The sequence below is a fragment of the Cyprinus carpio genome, chromosome A12 (assembly GCF_018340385.1).
Source record: "Cyprinus carpio isolate SPL01 chromosome A12, ASM1834038v1, whole genome shotgun sequence".
Taxonomy (NCBI): Eukaryota; Metazoa; Chordata; class Actinopteri; order Cypriniformes; family Cyprinidae; genus Cyprinus; species Cyprinus carpio.
In genome coordinates this window covers 3,367,819-3,386,043 of record NC_056583.1, presented here as the reverse complement: position 1 = coordinate 3,386,043, position 18,225 = coordinate 3,367,819, and the positions used below count along the sequence as shown (strand labels likewise).

The 18,225-nt window shown below is 38.9% G+C and overlaps 1 protein-coding gene across 2 annotated transcripts in view; it reads left to right on the top strand.

Moving 5' to 3' along the window:
* Positions 1-18,225, top strand: part of mapta (microtubule-associated protein tau a) — a 41,540-nt gene that overhangs the window by 12,398 nt on the left and 10,917 nt on the right. For both annotated transcript variants that reach the window (XM_042767164.1, XM_042767165.1), the window contains exons 2-8: positions 1,739-1,945; positions 11,667-11,735; positions 12,499-12,519; positions 15,584-15,618; positions 16,773-16,842; positions 16,961-17,220; positions 17,643-17,735. In XM_042767164.1, coding sequence (XP_042623098.1) covers positions 1,759-1,945; positions 11,667-11,735; positions 12,499-12,519; positions 15,584-15,618; positions 16,773-16,842; positions 16,961-17,220; positions 17,643-17,735 — 735 coding nt within the window. In that variant the 5' untranslated portion in view covers positions 1,739-1,758. The remainder of the gene's footprint in view (positions 1-1,738; positions 1,946-11,666; positions 11,736-12,498; positions 12,520-15,583; positions 15,619-16,772; positions 16,843-16,960; positions 17,221-17,642; positions 17,736-18,225) is intronic.

Here is an 18,225-nt window from a genome sequence, read left to right as displayed (position 1 = left end):
TCTGCCATCAATGGTTCAACTGTAACGTTATGAAGCGAAGAGAATACTTTTTGTAAGCAAAGAAAACATAAATAAAGTCAAATAATGACTTTATTCAACCATTCCTTTGTCAACAGAGGAGACTGTTGTGGACAGTCTCCTCTGTTAATACTGTTAATGACAGTTTGTCATTCTAAAATGGTAATTGTGTATTAACAGCTGTCAACCATGTATGTATGCAATAGGCTGTCAGAACTTATTTATATAGTGCATTTTGTTATTTTGGTCGTGCATGCAGACCCGCGGACCACTTATGTGCACCCCTGTTAATACTGTTTTACTTCATTGTTGTATGTCTGTATTTATTGTAGCACAGTGGTCCTGTGAGGCACGACATTTCGTTCCACTGTATGTCCACACATGTAGCGGAATGACAATAAAGCTCAAAAATATCATAATATATATATCATAATATAATATAAATAATATATATAATAATATAAATATCATATGGCCACCCTAACTAGAAAGAAAATGAAAAAGCACACTGTTTCTAAGTGCTACAAGCACACACGTCAGAACGAGCTGTCAGGATGTCTGCAGGGCTGGGTGCTGTGTAATGAGTGTGTGTTTGTATATGTAGGTTAAATAGTGCATCGGGATGGCTGTGAAATATCCAACATGTATAATCTACTTTGGAATGGGTAGCTGACTAAATATTCTAATAACTAAGTGTTACTAATGGGTCGGATTTTTAACACAAAAAAATCATTATTATTATAGTATTACTAACTATGTAGTCATTAGCGAATATTTGGATTTAACACCTCATAGCTCTGGAGCGGGAATGTATCATGTAGAAACAACAATTGCAGTCAGTGGAAAAATGGGGTGTTTTCTGTGATTTGACAATTAGATTGTCAATTACATAATGTCGTCATAATAAGGTATTTTATCTTTCAAATAAGAACATACCAAAGCAGTTTTGCAAGTGCACTGTTACGTTGTTCAATACAATGGTTTAAATAAAGTGGCTACAGAAAGGCTTGCAGGAGGTGCATAGGGACACATTGGCTTGACTGCACTATTTTAGGCCACAGGGCAGTAACCTTAAGCTAGACTGGCATGTTTGGCAGTATAAATATCCAGGTTCACACCGGTACTCTGGCTCTGTTTACATTGAGCTTGTGACAGCCCTGTGTGAAGTCTTCGGAAGAGACGGACCCTGACAATTGTATATTGATTCAACCCATGTCTTTCGAAAAGTTGGTGGACGCCTCTACTGTTGACTCACTCAAGTCATATGGTTGGTCTGACAGTTGTTTGAGGTTTCTGCTAATGCAGGGATCTCCAACCCTGCTCCTGGAGAGCTACCATCCTGCGGACTTCAGTTCCAACCCTGCTCCAACACACAAGTAGCTCTGAACACCTTGATTAGCTGGTTCAGGTGTGTTTGATTGGGGTCTGAGCTGAAATCTGTAGGACGGTAGCTCTCCAGGAGCAGGGTTGGAGACCACTGTGCTAATGGATTGTGTATTTTCAACTAGAATTTTAGAAACTAGAAATAACCTTTTTTTTTCCTTCTGTCAGCACTGAAAAGCCATTTTTTGCCACAAGGAATTAGAGCAAAGCAATCAGTGCCAGGCAAAAGCATTATGAACTGCTTTTCTCTTGTGCATCCACCAACTTATTCCTTTTATTTTCCCTTCTTTCTTTTTATATCCTTCTTACTCTTTTCTCTCTTATCTTTACCATCCAGTATCTTCATTTGGACTTGCTATGGACCAGCAGCACGATTTACTAAGCTCCTCGCCCAATAGCCACACGGCTCACTACAACTCTAGTGATACCATGGCAACCTCCCTTTCTGGAATGACCATCAATGATCATCACCATGGCAACCAGTTCCATAAGGAGAATGGAATTGCAGTGGGGCTTGTGAGACCAGGGGAATGTCCAATGAAAGGTGAGCTTGCTTCTGTTGGAAAACAGGTTCATTGTGTCATAGCCAGTCAAAATAAAAAGCCTACATACTGATTAGCCTAACTGATTAGTCAGAACTATTAAACAAGCTCTGCAGTGCGACACAGGGTGTGTGTGTATCATGACAGCATGGACATGTAGTTGAAGGATAAGTTTAATTTTCCTTGAATGATATACTTGTATTGAATATGATCTACACATTCAGCGGAACTTCTACAACAACTTGGTAAATTTGAATTTTAACTTTCAACCATGCATTTATTTATTTAATTAAACCTTTTAAGTAAATAAAAGTTGTAGTAACTTAAGGAAATTGCCTTGATGGCTTTGAGAACTGGGCAGTAGATTTCTAGTTTTCATCATGCTTTCATTAAATTAGATAAGGGGAGAATAAATGTTTTTTTTCTAAAATGTTATTTTATGTGGTTTTTAGTGAATGGAAAGTGTTTAATGCTGATATGTTTGAATTTTTGACATTTAAAAGAGTTTCTGTTATGTTGAAGTTTTTGTGGTTACCATTATGAGCAACAATATTTAGCATATAAATTTAATGAACAAATATGATAAGTTAGCTTGTGATGCGTTAGCTGTTAATTTAAATTGAAATAGATACGATTAGTTGGTTCAAGGGCCACCATTCAATTATACTTAAATTTGTTAGAACAACTTACAAATTGTTTAAAGTTGGTTACTCAAAAAAAAAAAAAGATTTATGCTTTATTTTATGCATCAGAATATGTTATAAATCATTGCATCAGAATCTGTCATAACTCAAAAAGATTGGTGCAAACTATTTTAGTATTTTTCAGTGTTGTTGAGCCAAAATATTTGTTTTTAGAGTGTATAAAAGATCCACTGCCAATAAGGATGAAATATAATTACAATTATTACTGGTAAAGTCAGATATATCTTGGCTACCCGGGGATGATATTATCAGACCAAGTAGTTCTGCATAATTTGCATGCATGCCTACTAAATAATGAGATTATATTAATGACTTCATTAGCAGATGAATTCACTGTGATACTCGCATACACACACATGTGTAATCCCTCCAAGCATCAATTAGCATGACCGCTAACATTTGTTTCCTCCCGTCATGAGCAAATAAATGTATCAAATGATCAAAGACATTACAGGGTGTATGATCTTTATACATATTTTAGTGATGAATGTGGCCGCAGTGGCAGCAACGCTTTGATACAGCCTTGTGTTTTAATTCCTTTACATAAACCACAAGGCTGTGCTTGACTAGGCCCTCAGTCCAGGCTTTGCAGCTGTGTCATGCTGTAATCCAGGCATGTGGGTCACCCTCCACTCAGGACACTCTCTGGTACTAATTCAACACCATCACACACCCTGCTTTCTTCTTCACGTGTATGAGGTTTTGTGTCTTCTGCTTGCAGACATTAGGCTTTTGAAAAGCACACAGTATTGAAATTGGATCTCAGTTGATTTACAGAAAATATAAGTCGACAATGTACAAAGGAAGGCATGAGAAAGGCACAATCAATGGACCTTGAGTGAGTTTGAAACCCCTTCATTCACTGTTCGACCAAAAGTATAAACAGTTGTCTTATTCAGTAGCTGAATCACACCAATTAAACTTTGCTCATTTGGCATTCTTTACTGTGATGGCTTCAGACATTCTAGCATAGATTTGAGTTTCTCAAAGTAATAGCTCACCCAAAAATAAAAAAATTGGTTAAAATGTACTCACCATCCGGTCTTCCAAGATGAGTTTGTTTTTTTATCTGAACAGATTTGGAGAAATGTAGCATTACATCACTTGCTTACCAATGGATCCTCTGCAGTGAATGGGTGCCGTCAGAATGAGAGTCCAAACAGCTGATAAAAACATCACAATAATCCACAAGTAATCCACATGACTCCAGTTCATCAGCTAACATCTTGTGAAGCCAAAAGCATCATTAGGAGCGTTTTTAACTTCAAACTGTTGTTTCTGGCTAAAATACGAGTCCTCAATCCATAATATTGCTTTCTCCAGTGAAAAAGTTGTCTTGTCTGAATCAGAAGAGAAAAATTCACAGATCAAGAACACTTTACAAGCCAAAACAGTTCTACACAAATACGCCAATTTTGGTGTGAGAGGACAACAGGGTATGGACTTTTTCACTGGAGGTGTTATTATGGATTATGGTTATTTTCTCAGAAGCGAAAGTAAAAACATATTGATGGATTTGTTTCTTACAAACAGTTAGCTTTTGACTTCACAAGATGTAAACTGATGGACTGGAGTCGTGTGGTTTACTTGTGTATTATTGTTATGTTTTTATCAGCTATTTTGACGTTCATTCTCAGTATTAAACTGAGACTATTCCTTTAAATTAATGATGTTGCATGATAGTCCTATGGAAAATCCTGCTTTTTTTTTTGGAGAACACAAGAGTTTTCTAAGTGTGATTGTTTAAAACCACAACCAATCGTTGAACTCCAAGGATGTATATGGAAAGGAACAAACACAGTGGTGGTATTGACTGACAGTCATTTGTAAAGGTGCCAGCTTGCCACAGAGTCTTCCGTTGTGTTGTATGTATTTACATGCCTTAAATGGGACCATAACACTCTCTTTTTTCTTCTGTGACTCCCTGCATTCTTTAGTGCGTGGCTTATATTTCCCTAGTTTACAGCCTTCACTAGTGCACACTTTCTCCCCTTTTGCTCTTCCTGTAATGCCACACACAAGGAGGAAACACTACTCAGAGCATCTACCAATAAATGGCAGATACCGCAATGGCACAGCAGAGAGTGAGTATGTTATAGGTAGTAAAGCAAGTATGTTAGTGGCTCTAGAAACACAGTAATAAACATTAGCTGCTTTCACACAAGCAAAAGCTTAACATAAGATATTTACATTCACACATCTGCTCCAAAATACAGATAAACTAATGTAAATAATCAGAAATCGTTTTTAATTGCTGAGCCATTTTCTTCATCTGCCCGAATAAGGAGAAATACTTCAGTTTCACTATTTGACAGTATTTTTTGACAGATGTTAGGGGATAATCAACACATTACGACACAATGCTCATGTGCAAGATGCTGAAAAACCAGTGAAAATGTGGTGCAGTGGTCAAAAATGTGAAAAAAAAATGTGTGAACCGGCTTTTACTGTACAGTGCAGAGTAATTTCATAGTTTCTGAGAGAACGGTAATTTTACTAGTAAAATTACAACTTTTCATTCAGGAATTTCTAGAACTAATTTCCCAGTATTTTTCAAAAGGTCCTTTTCATACATGTGTCAGGGAAACACACACTGGACAGTCCGGTAAGTTTTCAAACAATCCAGAAACACTATTAAATGACTTGAATCAAACATATGGGCGCAGATCAGGTGACATTTGTGAGAGGAATGGTGAGTAGCCACACACACCTTTAGACAGTCATTGAGAGATACTGAACACTTTCCTGTTGTCTTGTAGGAGGATCACCAGGAGACTTAAAGGAGAAGAGGAGTTGGAGACTTGGATACCAGGACGAGGATAGAATAATGGAGGTAAGTAATCTTGAAGTAAGTAAAAATCCGAACGGATGCAGTCTTAGCCATAGACAATACCAGTCAAAGTGTGTGTGTGTTTATGTGGAAAGTCCTTTTGTATGGTGCTGGAGTGATCAGTGAAAGCTGGTAAAAATTAGTAATCAGGAGATTGTGAGCGCTGATACTGGGTGAGGGTGGAGCCTGGTGATTCTGTGACAGTACCCCCCCTCTCCACAGACTGCTCCTGAGGGCAGATTACCCCGGCGTCGAGGTGAGCAACCTCTGTTGCAAGTTGCAGGTTTCTCTGGATGAGTATTGTGGAAAGAGGGGAGTAGATCAGGGTCCAGTATGTCCCTTCTTGGGACACATGAGCATTCTTCTGTACCATAGCCCTCAGTCTACCAGATATTCCGGTACACCACCTCGGTGCCTGGAGTCCAAGATTTCTCGTACCGTGAAGACTGCTCCATCCTCTTTGACTGGCGGTAAGGGAGGTACATCACCATCACCAGGCTCTGTGGAGGAAAGGGATACTGGTGAGTAATAGGGTTTGAGTTGTGAAACACATAATACTGGGTGAATGCGGTAGTGATCAGGGAATTTTAACTGGAAGGACACTAAGATGATCTCCTTGATGATCTCAAAGGGGCCAATGTACCTGGGACACAGCTTCTTGCATGGTAGGTGAAACCTGATGGTCCTGGTTGAAATCCATACCTTTTTTCTGGGTTGATAGTTGGGAGCTGTGGATCTACGGATGTCGACAAGGTCATTTTGCCTCCAGATGGCTCCTTGTAGGTGATGAGTCCCAGATCCTCTCACTCTCCCGGAACCAGTGATTCACTGATTTTACACTGAGTTTGGCGACTTCCATAGCTGTGGGTAGCCCTTTGAGAGGAATGAGTCTGCATGACTTGGAGAGTTTGTCCACAGTCACAAAGATGCATGTATTACCTTGAGAAAGAGGTAAATCCGTGATGAAATCCACCCCTAGATGCGACCAAGGGCGATTTGGAACATGCAGAGGAAGGATTTTGGCTGATGGAAGGTGATGAGGACTTTTGGAAATGGCGAAGTATGTACATCCTCTCACAGACCTTCTCATCTTATTCCATGCTGGGCCACCAGAAACAATCTTGAAGTAGTGAGAGGGTTTGATTGGCCCCTGTGTGACCAGTACTAACAGAGGAATGAGCTGTATGGAGGAATTTGGTCCTTTGAGTTCTTGGTACATATTGCCAGTCAGGAGGACAGCCTGGTGGTGGACTCTCTGAGGCACTGGCTTGGTCTTCCTCAGAGGTGTCCACTGGATGGGGTTTATGAATGTTTTCGGGTCTAGGATCTGCTCAGATTGTTCGGAAGAATAATCAGTGGAGTGAATGCAAGAGAGTGCATCAGCCTTGCTATTCTTGGAACCAGGAGGGTATGCAATCTTGAAATCAAGTCTGGTGAAGAATAAGGCCCAACGAGCTTGATGAGGATTAAGTCATTTGGAATCACTGAGGTATTGGAGGTTCTTATGGTGAGTCCACACTGTGAATTGATGGTGCGCTCCCTCAAGCCAGTGCCTCCATTCTTCTAAGGCCAACTTAATGGCTAGCAGTTCTTGTTTACCAATGTTGTAGTTCCTTTCTGCTGAGTTGAATTTTTGGGAAAAGAAAGCGAATGGATGGAGTCTGGGAGGATTCCCTTGCTGCTGAAAAAGCACTGCTTCTACTCCAGTAGTTGAAGCATAAACTTCCATGATAAAGGGTTTGTTTGGATCAGGATGTGTGAGGAGCTGTACATTACAAAAGACTTGATTCAGGGTCTTGAATGCAGTCTCTGCTTCTTGGGGCCAGGATAGAGAATTGGGCTTACCACGGAGTAGGAGCGTGAGAGGATGAGTAATGGAACTGTAGTTGTGGATGAAGCGACAATAGATATTGGCGAATCTGAGGAATCTTTAGAGCTCTTTGACAATCTTGGGAGTGGGCCAGTTATGAATAGCTTGCACTTTCCTTTCGTCCATTGAGATATCATTTTGGTTGACAATGTACCCTAGGAACTGGATCTCTGATTGTTGGAACTGGCACTTTTCAGCCTTGAGGAACAGGTTGAATTCCCAGAGTTTCTGAAGGACCTTTGCAATGTGCTGGCGATGTTTGGCCAGGCTCCAGGAGTATATCAGGATGTCATCGATGTAGACCAGAAGATACTCCCGGAGCACCTTGTACATAAAATCCTGAAACAAGGAGGGGGCGTTTACCAGCACATACAGCATAATGCAACATTCAGAGTGGCCAGTAGTGGTCATGAAGGCCATCTTCCATTCATCTTCCTCGTGTATCCGGATGAGGTACAATTTGGTGAAGATCTTGGCTCCCCTTAGGCATTCCAATGCAGCTGGGATGAAATGAAGGGGATACCTGAATTTGACTGTGATCTTGTTGAGGGCACGATAATCTATATAGGGCCGCAAGCCTCCATCCTTTTTTGCCACAAAAAAGAAGCTAGAAGTAGCAGGGGAAGAAGATGGTCTCATGTATCCTTGTTGTAAAGCCTTCCAAATGTATTCCATGGCTTCTTGTTCAGGAAGTGTTAAAGTATAGATTTTGCCGCAGGGTACTGGTTCACATGAAAGTAGATCTACAGCACAGTCCCATGGTCCGTGTGGTGGTAACTGGGAAGCTCACTTGGGACAGAAGATGTCTTTGAACTGGGAGTATCAGACAGGGATGTCAACAGATTGTTGATTCATGGGTGTCTTGATGGAGGCAGAGTAGACAACTACTGATCGTGGTTCCTTCTTGAGTGGAATGGGTAATGTAGGAAAACATTGCTTGCTTCATTTCTTAATCTCACCAGTTTCCCAAGGGAGCTCTCAATGATGTTGTATTAACTACGGTTGCCCTAGGATGACACCAGCGGTAGAATTCTCCAGAACCAGTTAATGAATTTCCTCTTGGTGGAGCATTCCAACATGTAAGTGAAGTGGATCCACTCTATATCGGATGTCTGCACAGTTCAGGGGATTTCCAATGATGGACTGGGCTTTGTAATGTCTCTCACACTGTGTTTTCTGGAGGTGGAACTGGCACCAGAGATCACAGAAGATAAAGTTCCCGGCTGACCCAGAGTTGATGAGTGCAGTGACTGGAAAGGAGATATTCGAGACAGTAAGGAACACTTTGGTAGTAAGACGCGATGAACTAACATAGATAGCTTGGACAACACTCACCAAAGGTCAAGGAGGTCAGTTGGGGCATTCGACAATAACATGCCCAGCAGCACTACAATAGAGGCATAATCTCTGGGTCAGCTGCTGCTTTCTTGAGGCAGATGGAATCAACGTATGCAGCGAGATCCAGCCGCTTTCTGCTGCTAGGGTACGAAACTTCAGGGCATAATTATTAATGGACATTTTTCCTTGCTTCAAGTGATAAAGTTGACCACCAATGAAAGTAGCTCCAACAGGCTTACAAAAACTTTGCGGAAGTGTCACAAAGCTGTTTAATGTCTGCGTTACAGGGTCATTTTGCTACCATATTGTATCTGCCCTCTGCAGCACTCTCCATGTTAATAGGGAGATTATGAACGAGATTTTTGCTCTCGCAGTAGGGAATCAATGCGGCTGCATCTCGAGGGCCATCGAACATTGTAGCAGAAATCCGTTGCACTCCTCCGCCAAACCAGAGTGTCACAACCTGGCTCAAGGGTCATGACAAAAGAGGGAACGAGGCAGCATAAATAATCAAAAGGTGGTTTATTTAACAAAAGAGTCACTAAACATAACTATTTAAATGCAGATGGTAAGTCTCTATAACACAAATAAACCCAAAACAAAATATAGTAGTCGGAATGATCAGGCCATGGATGACGTCTGGATTGCAGAGAAGAGACTGCCCCAGTAGTTTGACCAAGTGGAGCTTTATCTCCACTGGTTCATAGGTTCCAGGTGCACCACTCACAGGTTCCAGGTGCACCCAATCAGCAATCACCTCAACAGAACAAAGATAATTAACAATCACACAAGGGCCGTCACAAGAGTAGGGCACCAGGTTGGCCATGGGACTGGCGACAATGGTAGGTGGTGAAGAAGTGCTTGGTGCAGTGACTGGTGTGGCAGTGGTTGGGTGAGAAAAAGACTGGCAAAGAAAAATCCACCAATTCCTGAAATTAATAGGGTTTTAAAGCACTCTTGCTGCCGATTCCTGTCTTCGGTCTGGTCTTCTGTCAGGGAAAAACACACTTGACAGATTGGTAAGTTTTCAAACAATCCAGTAAACACTATTAAATGACTTGAATCAAACATATGGCAGCAGAGAAGGTAAAAATACGGAGTCGTGAGAGGAATGGTGAGTTGCCACACACCCACTGTTAGATAGTCACTGAGAGATACTGAACACTTTCCTGTTGTCTTGTAGGAGGATCAAAGGAGACTGAAAGGAGAAGAGGATTGGAGGCTAGATACAAGGATGAGGATAGGATCATGGAGGTAAGTAATCTTCAGGTAAGTAACAATCCGAATTGATGCAGTCTTAGCCATAGATGAGACCAGACAAAATGCGTGTATGTGGCAAGTCCTTTTGTATGGTGCTGGAGTAATCGGTGACAGCTGGTGATAATTAGTAATCGGGAGACTGTGAGCGCTGATACTGGGTAAGGATGGAGCCTGGTGATTCTGTGACAACATGATCTCTAAGTTGTAATTTACTGGTAACTATCCAGAAAGGGCTGTATGTGTGAAAGCCCCCATTTTGTACAGCTGCAAATGAACTATAATGTAAAACATTTTGAATGATAGTATATTCATAGTATTGCACATTTATTTATTTATATTAAATTATTTGAATAATAGGAAATTGTCATCAAGATGTCATGGATGCTCAAAACAATGTCTTCACCAGTATCGTTCAATTTTGCACAAATCAGTTCATGGTTTGGTCCAATGTTGGCCTGTGATGACCTTTATTTTGGCCCGCCATGCCACTGAATCATATCTTTGTTTTATAATTCATAATTTTGTTTTATTTTTTCATTTAAAAGTAGCATTTTATTATGATATAGTTGGATATAATGCATAATTTACTTTCAGTGCACAACCCTCAATCCAACGTTTTTGAAAACCTAAATGGACTAAATTTCTTTTAGAAATATTGGACAATGTTTCTTGTTACTTCAATAAAAAGTTACTTTCCAGTACTGCAGGTCGTTGCTTATATTGGTTGCCAGCACATTCAGCTAGCATCAGTTTCTCTCCATATATTTTATTTGACGGTAAAATTAGCAGTGTATTTTTAAATTTAAATATGTTCTTACAACAAGTGAATTAATTTGTTTTTTTTTCCCTACCAAGTTCAGGGATCCAGTTGCAGGGAAATATTGATGGGGTTGCATAGAGGTCACAGTACAGTGTGACAGATTGCTCCAGCTGTTTGACATCAATTTCTTGCCATTGGAAAACACCATACTTAAGTTATCTGTATAAAGTGATCATTTTTGTCAATTTAGATAAATACAATGTCAAATAGAACAACCTTAACAGACTTTAAACATGTCTCTATTAATACTGATTGTCCCAAACAACAGTTGATTGTACATAAGTACTTATGTGTTTTTTAACCAACATTCTCTCTCACAGAAGAGTTTTCAGAAGAACGGGTAGATGTTGAGCTCAGTAATGCTGGAGGCACCTCCTCTGCTGAGGAGAAGCAGTGTGGTATGCAGTGCTGCACTTATAATAAAGATGCTTTGAAATGCAGTTTGTCTTTGCTTTCCCTTACAAATTGCCCTTTTTAAAGTAAAAAGTTAACAATTTTTTTCATTATTATTCTTATTATTATTATTTATTTATTTTATATTAAGTATTTCTTTTTATTCATGCAGTGCGATGCCTTTTACTAACTATGCCTTGTTAAATATACAGAGATTCAAGACTGTGTTCGCTTTGTTTCTGGTTGGATATGCAAACCCCAACCCCCCACCCCCCGTTTTAATTCCTTTTTTTTTTGTTATAGTGTTCATGCAAGTTAATCATCCATTTATTTGCTTTCAGCAGAGCACTTTTGAAGTCAGCTAAAGTCTCACTGCAGCTGAGCTGTGAAGCTAAACCTTCCATTTCTGGCTTGCTTTTAGACTTTAACAGCAGCTTCAATTTCACAAGTAAACCAGGACTTCCTTTAGGAGCTTGGTGTGTGAACTGTTCAAATGATTGTTTTATAGAAAGCCCCCAAGATTCAAGACAGGAAGAGAAAGAAGATCAGTCCCAGCCTGCTGTGGAAGTGGCAAGCGGTATGGACCTACTGCTCCATCAACTGCTGCCTCTTTTGACTGACATGCTTTGCTTGACTGCCCTTTTGTGCCTTTATTGATGTGGATGCTTTTGTGCCTTACATCCTAATGCTTCTAATTTTCTATAGCATTTTTTTTTACTAATTTGTTGCATATTTTAAGCTTGCAGGATGCTTCTGTTTGAAGTGGGACCACTGGTAACAAAAATGCCATCTTGGATGCAGTTGTTTCAAATTACCATTTCTTGCTTTGAAATCCTTTTTATGTTGCGCTTGCATTGGGGTGATTTTTAAAGTGCAAGGTAATATATATGTCTGCAAGCACACAGTTTAATTTTGACATCACTGCTGAGGAATGCTGACAGGTTTCAGGCTTTTAAATCAAAATAAACTCAAGGGAGACTCCAGAGCCATTCTCAGATTAGTTCCCATGTGATTAGTCACTAAGACAGCTCAGCTGCCTTTGCCAGGGTAGGTGTGATGTTATGCCAAGTCTGGAATTAATGCTTTGTGCCAAATAGGATCTTAGTCAAAGCTTTTCTCTCATAGGTCACAGTGCTTTAATTGCAAGTATTTGTTTCTTTTGGAATTTCAAAATGAAGTGTAGTATATTGATGATCTGATTTCACTCTAGGTTATAGTGTTTATAGTGCATCTCTGTAGCTAAAATTTCCAAAAAAGAAAAAAAAATGCTATGTAGTTCTCTAATGTTGTCTTTTATGTCTCTCTCTCTTTGTTTGCTACATATCACGATCATTAATAAGCTGGAGGAATGGCACCTGCAGGTAAAACCCTTTTTTACTTTTACACAACTACCACATTAGTGTCATGCTTTGTAGAATAGCCATCATGCTACATGAATTATGATTATTTATAAAAATATATTTTAAATTATAAATTATATTTTCTCTGTTTTGTCCTGGTAGTACTCCACCTCACTTATCTGTATTTGTACTGGTTATTTGGTTTTGTGAATTCACAGAGATATGTCCATTTTATTTTAATAATCAGTAGAAACTAGGTGCTTTTAAAAAGCAGACACCAATATTTACTTTTGTAATAACGTCAAATCATCATCAAAACATCAAAAAAGTTACTTTTTTTAGGGCCATACAAATTTTACATTTAATTTTTTTTGACCTGCTTTAAAGAAGTGCATTTATTTTGATTTCTTGACTCGCATGTAAAATATTTTATTAAAATTTTAACTCTTTTGTAATCTGATATTACAGATAATAAAGTTAATATATTTTAAATATACGTTTATAATAAAATGTTGCAATTTTTTTTTAAAAGTTGCAATTTAATACAATCACAAATACATGACATAAACATATATTTTAGTTACCATAAATGCTTGTTAGTGCATTCGGCGGTGTGCTTTAATCCTATTTTAAAGACAATTGAGTAATTAATTAAATAATAACATATGTTTAACTAAGTGGGTCAAAAAGCACTCTTGCACTTAATAATCCATTTTTATTTATTTGTAAATAACATAAAATAAACATTACATTAAGTTAATGGAATAAATAGTATACTGAAGTGTACTTCTTTTTCATAAGGTTAGTGGCACAAAAAAAAAAAAAAAAACAATTTATAAGTTGTATAAAAAAAAAAAAAAAAAAAAAATTATTGCAAACAATCTTGCTCTTTAATTGCACCTATCAGCTCATATTTCTGTGTTCAGTGTGAAGTCCGGTTTCATCACAGCTGTTTGTTTTGGATGTTAGCAAAGGCCAGCAAGCCAGTTATGTTTGCTCGTTGTCTTTCCTCTACGGTTGTCACCACAAGTATTTTTGTTCCCTCCTTATCATGTGACAGTTTCCTTGGGAAAAGTGATATAGATGTTGTCATTGCTTTCTATAAATCTTCTGACCACTGTCTGTCCATGGTGAATGGGTCGTGCATTAGTGAAAGGCAAGAGCGGCTTTGTTTCCAGCTTTAGCAGCAGGGTTTTCACCAGATGGTTATGATCAACACTCGGACTGGAGCTGTGTAGACCACCAGAGAATACTAGAGCAGGACGAAGACCTCCTCAGAAGCAGCTGGTCTGGACGACCGGTCCATTCCCATCATCGACGGACATCCGTCAGTCCAGACCGCACCAGGAGCCTGTCTTTGGAGAATGAGCCACCTGTGACTTTCCTGGTCCGCAGCGCCGCCCTGGAAGACCTGACATCTGTCGGGGAGAGGATTGTAGAAGCCAGGGCTCCTTACAGCGAGACCCTTCATGAAGAGGAAGAAATGTCTGTTTACAGCAATGAGAGCCATGCTGAAGAAGAAAAGCTTCCAGCGTGGGCCAGCAGGGCTCAGACAACTCTCGCCGAATGTGCACCTTCTGAAACCAAAGAACATAGTTTTACAAAAACTCTACCTTATGAGTCCATGGAAGCAATGGGCAAAGTGCAGGAGAAAGCTGATGCTACGTTATCAGGGGGTAATCACAACGTTATTGTTACCACCAAAGATGCAGAGACCAAAAAGACAGAAGCCACTCCTTCCTCTACAAGCACAATTGACTCTTCAAAAGGTGTCCACGTCTCCCCGGCAAGAAAATCCCTGGTGCCGGTGGCTCAGTTCAAAGGTCTGTGCAGTTAAGCTCACAGAATCCCAGTGCAGTGTCTCTTCCTTGGTTTGCCTCCACCTATGTTTTACAGAGCGGCTTAGCCATGCACAAATTTCTGTCTATAATGAACATCCTACAAAATGAACAGCGTGCTGAGGAGAACGATCTGTTGTCCTGCAGTTGTTTGCTACATGTCGTCCTTGTTTGGGCACTCAGTCTCACTCTGTCATTCTTTTGTTCCCTCTGGTGGTCTTGCAGCCTGTTTTGCGCCGATTGATGAAATCCATGTTTGCTGGCCGTGTTTCAATGAGTTCAGTTTGGCATGTCTGTGTGCATGAACGTGCTACTTGCATGCGTTCACAACGCCATCTGGTGCAGCACTGCTTTAAGATCCCCTCACTTTCATTTACAGCTTACGTTTCTCAAATGTTGCTTAAAAATTATAGAATTATCATCCGGTAAATATTCACAAGTTAAGAAAAAGAGATGAAGCATTAGGAATAAATGTAGCAAACTGTAGTCAATTTAGAAAAGGTATTTCCACACTGTTAACATAGCTGGAACCTAGTCAGGGGCCTACATTCTTAAAAATATAAAGAATATATAAAGTTTCCAATGGGGGGTTTTCACAGCGATGTAATCGAAGAACCATTTTTGGTATTTGTACAAAAGTTTCTTTTGGTAGTCTGTTATGGAAAGAAATTTTCTTATTGTAAAGAACATTTTAAAATCTAAAGACTACATTATAAAGAACCTTTTGTGGAATGGAAAGGTTCCATATATGTTAAAGGTTCTTCATGGAACCATCATGGTCAATAAAGAACCTTTATTTTTAATAGCGTACAGAAGAAGAACTTTAAAGAAGCTTATGTGCATTACTGTAGACCTCTTATTTAGACTTCCTTCATAGAAAACGCAGTATCAGAATGCATTATGATGAACTTTTAAATCCAATATGGCAGGCCAGGTGAGAGAAATGTTGATTAAAAATGAAAACCATTTGATTCAATACTTAAAATAAGTTATAAAAACGTTTTTATATCATTAAACACTAACAATTTTATCCATTAATTGTATGTGCTATGTATTTGTGTCGCCTTGTTAGCAACATGTTAACATCAAACCGCATTGAAATTGATTGTGAGATGAGACTCTAGTGTTAGTTGTTTAGTAATGATTTAGGTTACGCAGCTCACTAAGCTTAGCAACACATTTATTCACATCTTATTTCTGATTTACTGATTGTAATCATATTGGTTGCATTTTTTGGTTCTTCACAGCTCAGTCCAAGACCAATGGTGATGCAGAGAAGAGGGTGAGTGCTAATAGCTATTTTGCATCATCTTTCAGTTCTCTTCCACTTTCACTGTACATTTTTTTTGCCTTTTATTTTGCTTTCTGACGCTATTTGCACTCCATGGAGTTTTCATCCACTACGGTTTTGCTCTTTATGTAAAGATCCCTAAAAACAGTAAAGTCAGACCCTCCTCCCATAAAACACCTTCCTCCATCCCGAAAAAGGACTTGGCCTACTCTAGTAGATCTCCATCAGTACCTGCCACCAGTTCTGGACCCAAAGACTCCAAGCCAAGAGTGAGTCCAGCTGCTGGTGTCGGACCCCGTGTCCTGCTGCTGCTGTGGAGAATGGTTTAACTTTGTGCTTGTTTGTCTGGTGTGATTAACAGCATCTTTTTCTCTCCTCCTGCTAACTGGCCAACATCTCATTCACACAAAATTCTGTCTTTGATGTTAGTTAAATCTAAAGTTTTTTAGATTTAGGATATATTATCAACACTGACAAATGAAAATAATCTGTGTGATTTTAGAATAATTGTATTGGATAACTTGATTGTGCTTCCAATGGATGGGTAAATAATTACTGAATGTGCTTTTAACAAACTGTATGTTTGAACAGGCAAACATGTCAGTGGGCCTATAATTCATTTTTCTCATTTGTTTATAAATGCTTCTTCAAATATGAGTGCTTTTGTCCAGCAATGTCCAACAGTTGGCGTACATGTATTGCTAGAGAATTGTCATTTTGATATGCATCTTTATAGTGGAAATGACATACTGTGCTGGAAATTACATTTTTGTAATAAAATGGCAAACTTCTGTGTCTTGTTAAGGCTCATTTTACATAGCATTTGTGTCCTTAAAATGTTTACAGCTTTTGCATAATTTGACAAAATTACAGCTTGGTTGGAAATATGCAAGTGATTATTTATCTCTTTTCTACTTTAAGTTATTTCAAGCTCTTGTCAGTTTTGTTCTTGTTAAACTGAATTTACACTAACTGAAAATTGTGGGTTATGGTGGAAATTATGGTAAAACTGAGGGGAGAATGTGCTTAGTAGATATAAGTTGATATATATAGACATTAACAGTTTTGTTATCTATAATTTCATAGAATAAAATTCTTAATGTATTTCTATTTCTTTCTGTCTGTGCGTTCCTGTATATCTCTAGGCTAGCAGTAGACCTCATGCTGCCGGTTCAAAGATTCCTGCCATGACTGCAGTTGCCAAAAATGGAAAAGGTAAGTGAGTTTCTTTCACAAAGTGGTTTTTAGGAATGAATCTTGTATATCTTTTTGAAGAATGGAACATTTGATTATGAGATTATTGCCATCTTCATAGCTCTATACTGTTTCCCAGACTCTCCTAAGACCCCGGAGACCAGTGGGCACAGCAGCCCCAGCACTCCCAAATCCCCTGCCAGCAAGGCTGCGGGTGGCAAGTCTCCAAGCACAGGAAATGAAATCAAGAAGGTCGCAGTGATCCGATCAACCCCTAAATCTCCGAAGAACCGTTCACCCACATCACTGTCGGCCGCTGCCCCCCTCCCTGATCTGAAGAACATACGCTCCAAAATCGGCTCCACTGACAACTTAAAGCACCAGCCTGGAGGCGGCCGGGTAATTCATCTTGAGTTGATTCACTTTAATGTTCTGTTTGCAGTTAGGTTTGAGATCCAACTAAAATCAAGTTTTTATGTTGAAGTAAGTGGAACATTTTCATATATAACATTTATTTAAAAACTAAACACCTAAAAGGCAGAAACTGAACTTAAAAGTTTTTAAGTATAATCAAATTGGCTGTACAAGTCATTTCACCTAAAATTGTATTAAACTGACTCTTGTAAAACGATGAAATTTGACATTTAAAATTCAATTTTTGTTTAGTTAAAAACATTTTGTTTTGTTTTATTATTGATCTTGTAATGTGGTCATTGTGGTCAAAGGCTAATGAAAACCTGTTTATTACTCAAATAACTCTCTCAGTAATAGTTTATAAGTCGCAATAGTTTACAACTCGTCCTATGTTCTTCCTTTCACAGGTACAAATTCTTGATCAGAAGGTGGATTTCAGTAATGTTCAGTCTAAGTGTGGCTCCAAAGCTAACCTCAGGCATGTACCAGGAGGTGGAAATGTGAGTAACTGTATGTTTTTAATTTGACAGGTGCATGAAGTGTGTGCATTTTATTACTTATTTTTTTACATTTTATATTGTATTTGTCATTGCCTATCGCAACATTATTAGTAAACTCTCACTGTTTGCCATATGTAAGCTAATAATTATACTGTACAGTGAGAATTGACTAATATATTATCTCTAGGTATTGTAATGGTTACATTTCCCAAGAATGGTAACTAGTTATGCAAAAAAACGTAAATGTTTGCCGTTCCAAAGTCTTTTTTTGTAAAGCACTTAACAATATGTCTTTATGCTTCATGAGTATCGGGGAACTTTTACCAATTTGCCATTTTTGTTCATGAAAACTTCCAAACGTTTACTTTAAACAGGAGCAAATTTTTGGTAAAAAGTTGGAGTTTAGTAATGTCCAACTCATGTCCAATGTGAAGTGTGGCTTCAAGACAATATCAAACACACCCGGAGGTGGCAATGTAAGTTACTATGG